At 43.5% G+C, this 17230-nt stretch overlaps 1 protein-coding gene across 1 annotated transcript in view; it reads right to left on the minus strand.

The window, feature by feature from the left end:
- Positions 1–15861, minus strand: part of NALF2 (NALCN channel auxiliary factor 2) — a 266127-nt gene extending 250266 nt beyond the window's left edge. Inside the window, exon 1 of the mRNA XM_068247653.1 lies at positions 14715–15861. Coding sequence (XP_068103754.1) covers positions 14715–15518 — 804 coding nt within the window. The 5' untranslated portion in view covers positions 15519–15861. The remainder of the gene's footprint in view (positions 1–14714) is intronic.
- Between the last annotated feature and the right edge of the window lie 1369 nt (positions 15862–17230).

Here is a 17230-nt window from a genome sequence, read left to right on the forward strand (position 1 = left end):
ATAAGATTAGTTATATTACAGAGACAGTGCAACTAGAAAAAGCTGCAGTAATCCAGAGCACATTAGAACAGGTATAGTAACTTATAGGATAGAAGAAATAAGGCTGAAAATTTTGTTACAGCGTCTCTTTAAAAGTCAACCTTGATTCTCGTGTATCCTTCATTCCACACCACACTCTCCAGATCCTGTCACTTTTACATAGCTTCCTAAAGACAGACATACATTATATGATATTTTTCACTGTTTGGAAATTGGTTTTGATTAAAAAAAAAAATCAAATTGAAGGAAAAGCTAATAAAAACTAAGGTCCTCTAGGTCAGTGTTTTGATTCCTTAATCAGTCAAACATTTATTGTAGAGGCTATTCTTTCTTAAATGGTGCAGCTGGTAGTGTGAGAGTGCGTGTGTGAAAAGGGAGGAGTAGCACTGGAGTGATGCTGCATGCAGTTATTTTGCATGGTGAAAGTGATATTACATAAGATTGCTGCTGAGAGCTTATATAATATCAAGTGTGGCAAGATAGCAAATACTGTATATTCCTGCGTATAAGACTACTTTTTAACCCTTGAAAATCTTCTGAAAAGTTGGGGGTCGTCTTATACGCCGGGTGTCATTGATGCGGGGTGATACGCCCTATCCTGTTACTGCCTCTCAGATCTCGCTGCTGAGGGAGCGCAATCTATTCTTCCATACCACTCTGATAAACAGGTAGACAAGGAGAGCTGACCAGTCTACTTAAGGAGAGTTGACCAATGCAACTAGTCAATTGACTATATACTGTTATATACTGGGTAACACATACAGTACAGCACCAGTATCTGTTCATACACAGCACCAGTACATGATTTTTTTATTTTTACTTTAATTTGGTGTGCGTTGGAAGAGGGGTAGTCTTATACGGCATGTATATCCCAAACTCTATATTTTAACTGGAAAAGTTGGGGGGTCGTCTTATATGTCCAGTCGCCTTATAAGCCGGAATATACGGTAATTGATATCACATAAAAATCAGTTATGTTGAGATAGAAGAGTCGGAGTTGAGAAGTTGGAGTAATATTTAGGTACCTGGAGTAGATGGTTTCCTAAACTAAGGAGCCGGAGTTGGAGTCAGATGATTTTTGAACTTATGGAGTCAGAGTCTGAGCAATTTTGGGTACCTGGAGTCGGAGACGGTGGTTTCATAAACTGAGTCGGAGTTGAAGTCAGATGATTTTTGTACCGACTGCACAATCCTGATAAATATTGACTGTTTGTCTCCTCTGATAAGGTGTGACAGCCCTTACTACAGATACCTCCTAAACCCCAGTGAAGGCCCTAATAATGTCCCACCTTTTCTCCTGCAATACCCACTGACTAGACTCACCTGCACAGTGAACAGTGCGGCACAGTGAACAGGCTTCTAGTCTCAGCTAGTCCCGAAACTAGCTTCCTTTTATCTTGAGTAGAACTCAAGATTCTATGCTCTGTCTTCAGATTGCCTCACAGCTGATGTCCCATTTGCACAGTATTTCTGACCTCATACATAAATACATCTAAACTGCCCTCTCACCTCTTTCTCTAACCTACTGATGTCTTTCTCCCTCATTGGGCCATATCCTATTAACTTTTCTACTGTGTTTTCTCTAAGTAGATACTTTCAAACCTTATCAATAAAATACTTATAAAGCTCCCATCAAGCAAGAAATTACTCAAAATTTGTCAAAGAAATTTTAACTTTTTGTACATTTTCAATTGCTAAGTACTGGAAAATGTTTGTTTTTTTTATAAATGAAATGATCTGTTTGGAGAAATGTTAATAGGATGTGGCCCATAATCGCCTCTCATGCATGGCTGAAAGACTCCTGTAAAGTATGTCATAAATAGGAAGAATGTTCTCTTGTACATGGCAAATGACTTACGATGATCAACATGGCGCTGTTGAGACTATTATTAGTCAGTCCTAAGTCAGGGCCGCCGCGAGGGTACAAGCGACCCACATAACGGCTTGGGGCCTCACCCTCTGCAGGGGCCTCGGACCCCCCATGCAGGGCTGCCCTGTGCTGTGCCTGATGCTCTATGGCCACCTCCTATCCTGCAGTTGTGGAGAGTAGTGGGAACTCGCATGTCCACGATCCACCACTGAATCTCACTGCTCTCCTCTTCTCCTCAGCTTAGCAGCTGGTTACCATGGTTCTGGCTGATGCCTCTCATGATGGCATCAAAAACCTTAGCAGCACCCCTGCCTTTTCTTGTACTTTCTCTTGTACTCTCAGACAAGCCTGGTAACACACTAACTTGAATACTGCCTATCTCTCAAAGCTCTAAAAGCCAGGTGACAGCAGGAATGACAGTGTCCATACTGCTAAAACTACAAGCATGCATTTTGACCCTGTCAGAGCTGTCCAACTTCAGTCCTCAAGGGCTATATCCATGCCAGTGTTTTGGATGGACTGAGAAAGGGAAAATGTGTTCTGCTTGATGAATCACAGCCCCATTCAGTCCCATTAAATAACTTGAGCTGTGCTAAAAATGTGTGAGAACCTCCTTTGCCCTTGGAGATGGACAGACCTGCCCTAAGGACAGCCCTGGGTTGAAGACTGACTTCTTATTGGAAACCAATACAATGCCTTCCTAAATTTTATTTGTTAAAATATTAGACTGACACCAGAGTCCATGGCAGAATAAAGTGTAAAACAAACAGAAACAGCAAGACATCGTAATACGTTTTCAAAAGAAGACCCAATTGTGTAGCTTTATTAAACTAGTTAAAAAAAAACCCTCCCTGCTGGAGAGTTCCTCCATAATTCTACTCTAAGATCTTGGGTGCCACTGCAGCCTGCTGCATTCTTATTATACTCCCTCTACTGACTCTCTCTCTCATCAGGGAGTAATTGAGACGCTCATCTTCACAAGGAAAATTCCTTCCCTGACAACAAGTAATGGATCTAAAAAAAATATGCATAATAAATCTGCGTGAAAGAAAAAATGCACATGAAATTTGTATGAGAACTCTTTTGTCAAAAATATTTTCATAATCCAGTTTGTGTACAAAATCATACTGAATGATGTAGTAAAGAAACAAGGATATGCAAAATATACATGAAATGTGATAACATCATAATGACATTTCATGCATCAGGTATAATGGGGCCTGTTTATAAAAGAGTGGATGCTGGATTCATTCCCCGTAAACCCATTGATTCTCCACACATTCCTCTATTTAAAAGTTATTATTTTTGACCATCTAGATGATCCTTAGTACAAAATGACCATATTGCTAAATAACATTTAAAATACATACATTTCTCTCATAGTAAAATGCAGTATGAATTACTTATTTCCTATGTTGCTGTCATTTACAGTAAACACCTGATTTTGGACTAGTCCATCCCCTCATGGGGATTCTCATTATTACCTTTTATTTTTACAAATGCACTCCTGGAAAGGATCCATACAAAAAAGTAAGCCTATTTGTTTGCACATTATTTTGGAAGTTTACTGAGCAAACTGCAGTTCAGTTGGTGCTTTTGCCAATAAAGCAAAAACTGAAAATCCCCCATAAGAAAATGGACCAAAACTTGACACTGCAGTAAGATTTTTACTACCTACTAAAGGTGACAGCAACTGGAAGAAATTTTGCGATAGTGGTCTTAAAATATTTGATTTTCTCATGTTTGAAGTTGCTTTTGTAACAACTAGGCTGAGTTTACGCTGGCAACTGATAACAACTGACCAGTTGTTCTGTGCTTTCTCTTATAGTTGCTGTGAGTTTTCATCCACTTTCCTATGTATTGGGTCCATACTGCACACAAAAATGCTGCAGGCAGTGCATTGTAAAAAACTTTCAGTTATAATGAATAGATGTAAACTGACCCACAGGGAAACATGGAAAATGAATTCACATGCCCAGCACATCAGTTGTCCGTTGTGCCACAGCTCATAACATCTGAGTCAGAGAACTGGAGATTTTTACTGCATGGTTCATGCATGGATATTTTCTAAGGGGAAAAACAAAGTTTGACCTCACAGATGTTAGTGCTCACTGATGGGCTCTATTCACAAAACTTCTCATACATTAGTTATTTATCGCCTAATTAATAAAAACAGCCTTTCAGTACATTTACAAGCAAAATAATCACTCAAAGTAAGTTATTCCTGATTAACTTCATTTCAATATTACTTTTCTTACCTTAATTACATTTAGTTACCTTAATTATATTATATTTTTGCTCTTTGGGAGCTTAAAATGTAACATAAATAAGGTGAAAACAGGTGAAAAACCTTTGTGAATTATCCTTAACAGTTTCGGGACCGGCCGCCTAACTCCCCTTCAGGACCAGGCATTTTTGCAGAAGGGGGGGGGGGAGCGCGTTTGGGGGGTCAGGCAGCCGGATCCCTGCAGGGTCTGGCTGGGCTGTCTCTCCCCTGTGTGGCCAGGTGTCCCCCCTTGTCAGCAGCAATCACTCGCCTTCCAGGCTCCAACGACGAGCCGCAGTGGATCCCTCCGCTCCGGCCGGCATCTCAGCTCCTACTGCCGCTCAGTTCCGGGTTGCGGCTTGATGACGTCATCAAGCCGGGACCCGGTGCTGACGTCAGAAGGAGCAGAAATGCCGGCAAGAGCGGTGGGGGCGCCAATCGTCACGGGAGCAGATCCTCTTCTTTCCCCCCTACCACCGCAGCTGTCAAATTGATCACTACGATCCGACGGCGATCATAGTGATCACGTGATCAGCAGCCATACGCGATGGCTGCTGATCACTGAGGGGAGATGCCAGCTGTCATATGACAGCTTAATCTCCCCTCTCCGGTGCGCACGATCATGTTGGGACGGTTCATTAGCGCGGACGTTGAATCAACATCCAGTCAGAATGGTAGCACCACCTGTTAGACGTTGATTCAACATACTTGGTCCCCAAAAGGTTAATGAGTTAACAAATTTGGAACGACATTCAGAACCTGCATGCCATGTTCAGAACCTGAATCCTTACATATGTGGACCAGTGGGGAAGGGGGTGGGGTTAACTCACCCTTTTCATTATCTTTGGCTGCTGTGCTCCATGCTGCTTTCCATCTTTTCGATACTTCCAAGTTCCAACTGTAAAGGAGGAGGTTCCAGAGAGCTGGAACGAGAAGTGGAGCTCGGTGGCCAGAGGAGGCAACAAGGGTGAGTTATCCCCCCAGCTGCAGTCGGCATATGTAAAGATTTAGGTTTTGATCTGGAGCATCCAGAACTCTGATCAAAATTTGAATGCTCATCCCTACTGCTTACCTTTAATCATTATGGACACCTTTTCTGCTACAAAGGGCTTGATTCACAAAACATTTCATTAAATTATCTTGCCTCACTTACTAACTCATGGTTTATCTCTCCTTATCTGACTAAAAGGGTTATGCAGTAAAAACCTCCAGTTCATGGACTCAGATGCTATCAGCTAACAAACAATTGATGGGCTATGCATGTGAATTCATTTTTCATGTTCCCCAATGGGTCAGCTGGATATCGTACTGGCAGTTGCCTATGATGTAGGATTTGAGTCAGGGTTCTAATCCTGGCTCATGCCAGTATGTAAAACCATGGATGTCGCCCTAAGTGGCTGCAGCCTTGAAATGCTTTGAATCAGCCAGGAGAAATGCGCAATATAAATGTTATGTGTCCTGTCTTAAAGAAACACTATTGCAAACATTTGTTTCAATAGTTTATGCTTACTTATTGTAATCGCCTCCAGATTTAAATGCACTTTTTTCCTATGTTGCTGTCACTTACAGTAAGTAGCAAACAAACGGACATATCTGACAGTTTTTGAATTAGTCCATCTCCTCCCAGTATTTCCTTTATTCTTTACAAAAGAAATCCCCGGAAAGGATCCATGTAGATATAATGACCAGCCTCCCTACAAGTTTGCACACTGTTTTGTTAGTAGGACTGTTGAGTGAGAGGTTTTGAAAACAAAGAAAACCCTAAGATTCCTCCATGGGGAGTTGGACTACTCCAAAACCTGTCTGATTTTGACAACCTACTGTAGGTGACAGTGACATAGGAAAAAAGTAGTTTACATTGCATTTTACACTGAGACAAATTTATTGGAATTCTGTGGAATACGACATTACCGTAACGCTGAAATTTTAGGCCAATCACAAGACATGAAAGTATCCGGCCAATCAGAGAATCAGTATTGTACCGTGAAAATCAGAATACCGCTAAAATGTTAGGCCAATCACAGGACTCAGAAGTATTAGGCCAATCAGACAATTCAGAAATGTAACACGGTTGTATGTACAGAACATCCACAAAATATAGTGGATTCCGTAAAATATAGCAATTCTGCAAAACACTATTTTTTTAATATCTAACTTTATTTTTTTTAAAAATGGCAAAAACCTTATTCTGCGAAAAGTCAAAAATTCAGTTTTCGTGGAAATGCTTAGAAATTGGAAACACACTTGTCGGAATGCGGAATTCTGTTGGAATGGGAAACTGGCATTTCCAACCATCCCTTGTCTTAGAATTTACCGTATCTTTACTTATCTGTTTTAACTGATGATGTATTTCTCCTTATATGGTTATATCATCATATACCTCTCCTTGGGGTTGATTCATTAAGCTGCTCTCCTAAAGCGCAAGTTATGTGCACTCTACGCATGATAGTGCGGCGTAGTGTGCGCTGCTAACTTACTTGCGCTCCTTGTAAGTAACGTACGCTCCACTGAACCCTACTGAGCCCCACCGGGTCCAGTGGCTTTAATGGACGTGATCCCCGCAATTTGATTGGCCCAATAGGCTTTGATAGTACTTTTTCACCTACTTTTTGGTACTTTTTTAATTGGAAAATGCTGAAAAGTTATTTTAAACAGAAGATGAAAAAAAACTCCTAGGAGAAAACACAAGAGAAAAAGTAAATTGCATACAGCTCAATGTGTCTAGAGGCTAGTGTTGTGTCTGTACAGCCTCAGCCCTACACTGTCACCTGCCAAGAGACAGTCCTCATACATGTATATGAGATTTGTACCCATTTCACTCTAAAGCTTACTATACTTGAAATTATGTCAAAATTCCTTTTATAAATGATCAGTTTTTAAAAATCATACTTGCTTAAAAAAAAAAAAAACTATCCCTCACTCTCCCTTGATATGTGTAAGTAGATTTAACATGTGGTTGAAACACAAAAATAGAGGTGGTCACATGATGACCACTTCTTCAGGGATCCATAGTTTGAGTCGTACTGTCTTCTGGGAGACCAAACTACCAATCACAAACCCCTCAAATCAGGATACAAGGGGGCAGTAAAGAAAACAAACTCTAAAAAGACGCACTGTCAAAAAGATAAAAAATACAAAAAGCCTTATAATTGCACTGATGGAATTCCATATTTAAGAAGCTGCTGTTACAAAACACATTAAAAGTTACCTCTAACTTCAAAATTAAATGTATTTCTTTACTGTTATTGCTTCTACAAGTGGATATAAGGTGACAGAAGGATTGAAGAGAGAGCACACCCTGTGATTGGTGTCAATGGTGGGACAAGGACCTATAGGAAAAATTTCACCTGGTTAAAGAGCATAGCGGGGTTATCCACAATGATTCACATTCATTTGCGACACATTTCACAGAGGAGCACCTCTGCTTTATAAAGCTGTTTTATGCTTGATAAAGCAGGGGTGTTCCCCTGTGAAACGCATTGCAAATAAAATTATATAATATAGCATTGTGTATCATTGTGTACAAATTTGCTACGCTCTGCCTGCTGCCACAATACATACTCCACTCAGAGCTGGGGATCCCTGCTTGTACCAGCTGAGCGCAATGTTTACACGCTGACAGCGTGCCTAAACATAAGGTCTAGTCTGGCATACCACCAAGGACCCAGTGGAATCCACTACAAACCAGGTCCTAACTAAAAAGGGACACAAGTAAGATAGCTGGCTGGAAAACCCATAATGGTTACCCCAGCCCCTTTAACCAGGTGAGACCTTTCCTATTGGGCCTAGCCCCACCATTGACACCAATCACAGTGTGCGCTCTCCTTGTTCCTTTTGTCTCCTCACCCAGCACTGTTAGATACAGGAAGCAGCACTGTTGGCGAAAGAGACCCGCAGATCACTCTATGATAGTTACTCTCCAGTATCAGTATCAACCAAACCAATATGCTGTACTGCAGTGACTACTCTGTATCCCCTGCCTCTTACTCTGCTAGCAACTTATACAATGTTAAGCTTTCACTAACAGGGTGCTGAAGTCAGCAGGGCCGGTTTAAGCAACAATGGGGCCCCAGGGCAAAATAAACCTGGGGGCCCCCCCAACATATACCCCGGAACAAAAATCGGCATTAGGGGACCTTTTTTGCAGCTGGTATAACAGGGTGTGAAGTCCCAATCGGTCGGAGCTCCACATTCTGGCTATCCCAGCCTGCATGGGGGACAAGGGGTTAAAAAGTTTCAGGAGGGGGGACCCCACATAATTTTTTTTTTTTTTAATTCCCACACTCTAAACATAAAAAAAAAAATTGGGAAAATAGGAAAAAATGCCAGGGATCTTCATACAGCCATATTGCGGCTGTACAGCCATCCCTGGCCAAAGCGCTGCGGCTGCGTATAGACCCCCTGGAAACCCCGTCAGGAAATTTATTGTGTTTTCGTTTGATGCATGTAAAATTACACTACCGTTAGGTTTGCTACTAAAAGTGACATTTACCGCATTTAAAAGTATACTTTTTTCCTTTGAAAAATTAAAATCGATTTTCTCAAAAACTATAAGGTCTTTTTGAAAAATTGTTTTTTCCTCTTATTCCTAATGATCTCCTTAACATATCCTGTAAATTTAGGGTTTCTAGCATTTAAGGTGGATTTGCTATTAACCATTAAAGTCGGCAGGTTTTTAAATGTGTATTTTTTTTCCCCTTTGAAACTTTAAAATCGATTTTCTCAAAAACTATAAGGCCGATTTGAAAAAATGTTTTTCCTCTTGTAGCCACTGGGGGCCTCTACAAGCTCTGGGGCCCTGGGACAGCTGCCTCCTTTGCCTTAATGGTAGCGCCGGCCCTGGAAGTCAGTTTATTACTTACAACTCACACAGCCAACCCAGACATCCTGCTTACAAATCTCACCTGAACTCAGTAGAGGCTGCAGTGTTTCTAAAGGGGCCCATACACCTAACGATTTTCCCGCCAAAATACGGCCGTTTCGATCACAGTGATCGAAACGGCCGTGAAATCGCCGCGCACACCGCTGACAGAACGATGGATTTCCATCCGAAATCCATCGTTCCCGTCGACTAACGTCGATCCATCCGTGCGGAAGATTTTTCTCGGTTGCCGGCGGGTCGGGAGTGCGTCGATAGCGGTGTTCGAATGCCCGACGACCGACGCAATACAGCGGGTATACATTACCTGCTCTAGCCGGCGCGAGTCCCCTGGTTTTCTTCTCCGCTTCGGGCTCCAGAGCTACACAGAACTTCCTGTCCCGGCAGGAAGTTTAAACAGTAGAGCGCCCTCTACTGTTTAAACTTCCCCTGGACAGGAAGTTCAGTACCCAGAGCGGAGAAGAAGACAAGGGGTCTTGCGCCGGCCGGATCAGGTAATGTATGAGGGGGGGCAGAAGCGGCAGCTCCACAGATTGTGATCGGTTTCAGGCTGAAATCGATTCACAATCTGTTTGCAGTAAAGGTGGCCATACGATCCCTCTCTGATCAGATTCGATCAGAGAGGGATCTATTTGTTGGCCGAATCTGATGGCAAATCGACCAGTGTATGGCCACCTTTAGGAAGGAATATGAGGGTAAATCCAGGAGGGGGCACAGCATGAGAACTTCTGTACACCTGCAATTGTGACCATTTAAAATTAAGCTGATCTTCATATACTGTTACAGTAAAGTGTACTCTTATGCTTGGTAGACACCATGCAATTTTCTTGCCAGATTGGCAGGAAATTTCTCGTCATTCAATAACTTCCAGCATGTACAATCTGCTTCCGATTGAGAAAGGAATTGATTTTGTGCAGTAAAGGTCTAAAAATGAATCCCTTTAATGATCGGAAGCAGATTGGACATTCTGGAAATCATTGAACAACGGGAAATTTCACGTTGATCTGATGGGAAAATTGCATGGTGAGTAGCAGGCATAGGTGTGAGGATAGCACTCTCGCCTTGTTGGAGTAGGGCCCTGGGTACAAACCTAGGTCAGGACATTATCTGCATTGGATTTATATTTAGTCTCCCTGTGTATTTATGTAAATTCCCTCTGGGTACTCTGGGTTTCTCCCGCATATACAAAGACTAAAGCTGAGTACACACGTACGATAACGATCGTTCGAAAACGAACGATAACGACAATCGGACTGATAATCGTGCGCTCCAAATTTTCCAACGATCTTTTTTTGGACGATAACGACCGTTATCGTTCAATCCGACCGATCCAACCCGGCGGATTTTTTTCGAAAGATAATCGTTCAATCGTTGCAGTGTGTACAAAGATCGTCCGATAACGCATGTTCTTATTGCCTGTCATAACGTCACTTCCGTTTGCGCACGCATTTTTTAATCGTTCGTCGTTCAGTACTTTATACTTATATCGCTCACGTGTGTACACAATCGTTCATTACGAACGATCTTTTCAGTCTAATTTGAATATTGTGTAAACGTCACGAATCGTTCGTAACGAACGATCTTTATCGGACGTCTATACGAACCCATACAGAGCCACATCCCAAAGACATACTGATAGGTTCATTCGTTCCCCTCCCAGAAAATGGCCTTAAAGGGAACCTAAACTGAGAAGGATATTTCCTTTTAAAATAATACCAGTTGCCTGACTCTCCTGCTGATCCTGTGTCTCTAAGGGCCTGTTTCCACTACACGAAGATTGGATGCAGAATGGATGCAGAAAAACTGACTCCAATGAATGTCTTTGGGAAAACCTGCATCAGAAAAATTGCGTTTAGTGGAAACAGGCCCATAGGCATTCATTGGAGTCAGTTTTTCTGCATCCATGCTGCATCCAAACTGCGTGTAATGGAAAGAGGCCCTAATACTTTTAGCCACAGCCACTCAACAAGCATGCAGATCAGTTGCTCTGACTGAAGTCAGACTGGATTAGCTGCATGCTTGTTTAAGATCTGTGATTCAGCCACTACTGCAGCCAAAGAGATCAGAAGGACTGACCAGCAACTGGCATAGTTTAAAAGGAAACATCCATATCCCTCTCAGCCTTAGGCCCCGTTCACACTTGCGTTTTGGCAAATAAACGGACCGGATCCTGATCGGATCCTGACCTGATCCTGATCAGAACCGTACGGTTCCGATCCGGATCCGGTCCGTTTGTATCAGGCATGCATCAGGCTGCCATCCGGATCCGTGGGCAAAAAATAGCGAAATTTGAAAAAAAAAATGTTGGGGTCAGCAGAAGGTGCACCTGGTGCACGTGTAGAATCAGGTTCCTCTGCTGTAGGCCTCACCTCCACCTCCGACATTCTGCCAAACAGCTCCAGCACGTCTGTCACTGCTGCTCCACTCCAGACATGCTTGGCCCATGTGTCCCCATCCGAAATGGCCGCTTGCATACGCATAGGAAGTGGGGTAGAACGTCAGGTTTTTGTAGGCAGTGTGTTCTGTGCCTTCCGTTCCCCATTGGTTTCTGTGTTCCGGATGGTGCTGTCAGGCTCAGGTCCGGCTCCGGTCCGGGTGCGTGGGCCGGAGATCCGGACCCAAAAAATAGCGCATGTTGGAAAAGAGTCCGGAGTCCGGATACAATCCGGCTCCGTACTGTACGGAACGGACGCGTGTGAACGTCCGCATAGACTTCACATTGCTATGCGGAACATACGTTCCGTTTGTACAGTATGCGGTCCGGATCAGATCCGGAAAATCCGGATAGCGAACGCTAATGTGAACCGGGCCTTAAGGTAAGCTGTTCCTATTATTACAGATGATAATATTTCACTGTTAAAATATGTTATCAGTTTTACGAGTATCTGACTATGAATACACATGAAGCAACATAGATATGCAGTAATACATAGATGACAGTAGATCATTGGCAGCTTTGTGGTGTCACTGTGATCTGCTTGCTGTGCTATGAAAGAATTAGGGACACATTTTGCCTCATGCCCTCTGCACCAAATATCTGCTACACCTACGCTCATGTAAGATTCCTCCCCTGCTCATAGCTGCTGCCAACTGACACAGACCTGAAATCTTCCCACAAGCCAGGGTACTGCACCATCACTACTCCTATCAGCCAGCCTTGTGCAATCTCTGCTTCTTTTTCACAGTTCCTAAATTCGTTTTTTTTTTTATGTTCATCTCTTTATATAAAATCAAATTCTAATAAACACTAACTGTTAGTGTAGCATACAGCAATTGTGAATGCAAATAGCTATATATATATATATATATATATATATATATATATATATACACAGTATATATATATATATACACAGTATATATATATCATGATTCTGACTTTGTATTTTTTTCTAGCCATTTGTGTCTCAGTCTTCTCTGTCTCTGTTCCATCCTTCCTCCTCCCCCACTCTCCTTCTTTCCCTCTGGTACAGATAGCAGGCTCTCCTGATTGCAATGCAGGAGTTGGCGTCTGCAATTTCTGGCAGGCGGTTTCAGTTGCCATGGTTTCTGTTGCTTTCTGTTGTAGTAGGCAGTGGCCTGGGTGGCCCATTACAGAAAGAGGCTGGTAAGAGGGGCTAGAGGTCATCCAATCTCAGCATTTATCATATACCATGTCTGCCTGGCACAAGAAACACAGATTGTGCAAATGTCACTTGAGGAAATTTAAGTTTTATTACCAGAGCTGGGGGTATAACAACTCATTAAATAGTCACTGAGCCCTGCCAACACTTTGCTTCAGCTGTACAAGTGACATGACCCAGGATGCAGATCACAATCTCTTCTGGACAGTTTCCTGTCTGTTTCTTGGGAGACACTACAGGTGGGATATCAATCACTTACAGTATAAGAGATGGATGCTTAGCTTTTTTATACAACCTATACAGTCTTTACAGCAACCTTTATCTAAGGATGTGATAATTGGAAAGCAATGCAAAAGCTTTAGTGTACAGTATATCCCATAAGTACTGCATATTCATGGCTCCAAACTCTACACTGACCTGCTTTACCAGTCACAGTTTAAGAGGGCAAAACCTTGGCAGCGATTTTGCTGCCTGCTATAGTTGAGATTTAATAGAATGCTTCAAGCCTTTCTTTCTGTCACTCAGTAGTTTCCCCTTTCCATCAAACATATAATAATGTATTTCCTGCAAGTGAAGCACTCAGGCAAAAAAATATATTTCTAAAACGTCAATTATTATAATTTTACCCAGCCAAATTGTTGCCTTGTGATATAACAGCCTGCAGTTTACTGCAGTAAAATTCATTGCTGGCCCATGCCGCCTAATGCAGTGCTTGTTGTGAATGGTTTTGGAGAAGGGTACAAATAAGGCAGAACGCTACAGTCAGTGAACTGTTCAGGCTTGATGGAAGACTGCAGTGTAGCATGGGGGCAGTGTTTAGATCAGAAGGTGCAATGCAGTGTGCAAACTACAGGACAAAGAATCTGAACATACAACTCTTCTGCATCAGCCAGCAGCTGAGCCAATCAATGTATAACTCTGCCTTAATTACAAAATGAAGTGACATGTCCAAAAGGCCTCAGGCAATCTTCCTAGGCTTTCTCCTTTCAGGTGTAACATGCACTATGAAAACCTATACCCACATAGATGCACTTAAATAAACTACTCATGAAATGCAATCTTATTTTCCTATATTACATTTTGTCGCCTTCAATTGGGACACAGCTTGGTAAGTCTAAAGCATATGTAGCAATTTTGTAATCAAGGCTTTTTAAACTGGATATAATGTAATTTGTCATATACATGCACCCACTGGAATTAAGACAAGATAAAAAAGATGCATTGCATTTTCAAGTATGCTTAAAACTTCCAGCATACACTGAAAATAATTACTTAGCATTTCCTTAAAAGGCTTTGGAACAAGACCAAGTGAGGCCTAACTTTCCAGTCACTGTATCCCATGCAAATAAAACTAAAGTGTATAGCACCAGTTTGCTACACCTCCTATTAGAAGTTGCTGAATGTACAGGCAGATGTGATTAGCCACTTTTTACATATATACTACACATACTGCATACATCTGATGTCCAGTATCCTAAATATGTTATAAGCAAACCAGCATTATAGGCCTTATAAGAGGTTGGGATGGAAGTTCATGAGAACAAAAGGTAGTTGCCTTTAAAAAGTACACTACCCTCCTCAATGCATATAAGTGATGACCATATGATACTGATGTTGCTTCATATTACTCATACTGTATAGCTTCCTATTATTATGACTGCTTGTCCAGACTTCTACTAAGCAGCTACCATGAAATGTCACAGCCAGGTGGGCTGATGTTCAAACTGTTATGTATGGGATTTTCTTGGGTAACAATCCTGAATCCTTCTAAAATGATCTCACTCACTGACAAAGGAAAATATTCATTGTAGACACTGAGGTGACTATTCACAGAACTTCCAATAACTTCTAAGTGCAACCAACATTCTTTTTGCTTGGAGGTGAAGGTAGATTGTCTGCACCATAGGACACACTAATGATGACTGTCCACCATTCACAATACTGTCAATATAAGTTTGTATCAGCAAAGAGATATTGTCTGGCAGCTGAACAGCTGTGTGTGTGTGTTGTGGGGGCAGCAGAACCTGTAAATCTTACCTTGCAGTCTCCCACGCAGGATCTCACAGAGTACTCCCCAGATTGCAGGTATTTCTCCAACACAAAATCAAACTCCTCGTATTTTTCCTGAGCGTGTTGATCCAGTCTCTGGTAAGCTTGGATACAGTTACTGCACACCTCATCATCAGAGAGGGAGGACGAGGCTGCAGCTGTCCCCACGAAGTCCTCCATCAGGTTCTCCAGACTGCAGTTCAGGCTGTCGGGGTTAGACATACCCAGAAGCAGGTCCAGAATAGTGTAAGTATCACAAAAGGACAGGGTGAAATTGTTAAAATAAGCCTTCAAAAAGTTCCTCTTTTGGTTGTAGGAAGTCGAGGAGGGGGAGTGGGATCTAGAGGATGAGGGTTGGGAGGAGGAAGGGCCAACAGAGCCCCGATGTCTTTGCGAATGCAGTTTGGTGCAGGCAGAATCCAGGTGAGAGGACCTGGCACCAGTGCAATGCGGAGTGTGAGCAGCAAATTTGGTCGAATTGCTTAGGAAGTTGTCCCAGCAGCCCTTGCCCTCCCCTGGGAAGCTCTGGAGGGAGAGCAAGCTGGAGTTGGCCTGTTCCCCCCGGGCTGGCTGGTGGCTGTAGGAGAAGTTGCCTCTTGCTTTGGCCCCAGCAGAGACCAGCCAGAGGTGATTAGACAGCAGGACGGTGAAGAATAAGAGAGAGGCTAGGGACATTCGCCATCTCTGAGCCCTCTCGGAGTCGGCGCACGGTTTGTCGCTGTGTCGGGGTTCCCAGCAGATCTTTAAGACGGCCTCATCTTCCCTTGGATACATCCAAGCCCCCCTAATCATATTTTAGGGGGTGGGAGAATTCGGGGGACGGCGGCCGGGTGCTCTCAGTCTCTTCCCACCCCCTATGGTTGTGGTGGCTTCCCTACACCAGCAGCAGCAGCACAATGTCACCTGCCTCTAGTGAGGGGGCCTGCAGAGAGGGGCATCATCAGGAAGGTTGGGGAGGGGGATGGGTGGACAAGGAGATGGAGGGTCAGATAAAGAAGAATGATGGTGGTAGAATATTGATGGAGGGATGATAGGTGGTGGATGGAGGGATAAAGGATGGTAGATGGAGGGATGGGAGCTCCCCTCCCCTACCCGCCCCTGCCCGGGTCACTCAGTAACCGGCCATGGCACAAAATATTGGGAAAACCAACAGAGAAAAAAAGAACCCCCCTCCCTGTAGAGAGATTCACCCCCGGGGCAAAGTACATCAAGAAGAAGCCCACAGGGGATGCAAGGGACAACCCCTGCAGATCCCCCCACCCTCCCCCCTACCAACCTACAGCAGAGCCAGGTAATAGCATCCCCCTGTGACTGCTGCTCCGACTCAGCAGCCGCCGCTGCCCATCCTGCCTGCTGATTGGCGGCTTGTCAGGGTACCAGGCTCCGCTCTGTGGAAGGTGGCTGTGCCCTCCTTATTGTTTTCTCTTCCTCTTCTGATGGGCACTGTTCTTCTGCTCCCCGGGCATCCTGCTGCTGGGGCTGAATATTCCCATGCCGTCCTTTCCTCCCCGCGCTCCCAGGCCGAGCTCTGATTCCTATTTAATCTGTCGCCATCTTCAGCAGTGCAGAGAACACCTTGAAAAATTGATCAGAGGGGCGCGAGCGCGAGCAGCGGGGCCCCGGCGACGGGAGCGCGCACTGCCTTCTCTGCCTTATGCAACTGTATCTTTTTTTATTATAATAAAAGCTGTCCCCTCCCCTCGATCGTCGTCTCTCCGCCCCTTGCTTCCCTCCTCTCCTCCTTTCATTCACTATATGCAGCTTTTCATTCATCTTCTCTCCCATTCAGCTTCTTGTGTTCCAGCAGCCCCTCTCCTCTCCCTTCTGGATGATGAGTCAGCTCCCACAATAACCCTGGCGAGTCATCTTTTGTTGGCTGATCTGAAGAGCTTGCGATCTACCTGTGCCCTTTTCTACAGATAGCTTGTCCTTTAATTAGGGTGGTCGTCCTGCAGTGAGGAGGGGTAGTTCATTATCGGCGCTAGGCAAATACAGCAACCCACAGCCTGGAGAACTGCTAGGGTTTTGGTCAGTGGGGGAAAAAAAAGAAACGTAGAAATGGGGAACTGCAATGTGACATCTCTGTGGAATCTGATCTCCTCTATTCAGGCCAGTGTAGAATACCATAATTATCGTTTATGTTCTCTGTATCATATTCCCCAGAACACATGAGAACAGGCGATTATTCCATTGTCCACAACTCTAATAATAATGAATGGATTAATCTGTGGAGTGTTGACAGACAGGCGATGCTGATCGTACAAGGGCTGACTTCTGATAATCATCACACTGTGCCCTGCAGGGAATTGAATACTACTTCACCCGTCAATCAATGCCAATGATTACTAAGCCACATGGCTGGGAGCAGATATGTCTTTAACAGCACCTGTTGTCATCTTCCATTTCTGTATGCGATGCAAAGCACTCACTGTTTCCTGTTGCATAGCGCATCCACTGCCTGCTGAAACCTCAATATTGCTCTGGTTTCTGGTTAGGTAGTTAAT

Source organism: Hyperolius riggenbachi, chromosome 8, assembly GCF_040937935.1.
Source record: "Hyperolius riggenbachi isolate aHypRig1 chromosome 8, aHypRig1.pri, whole genome shotgun sequence".
Classification (NCBI taxonomy): domain Eukaryota; kingdom Metazoa; phylum Chordata; class Amphibia; order Anura; family Hyperoliidae; genus Hyperolius; species Hyperolius riggenbachi.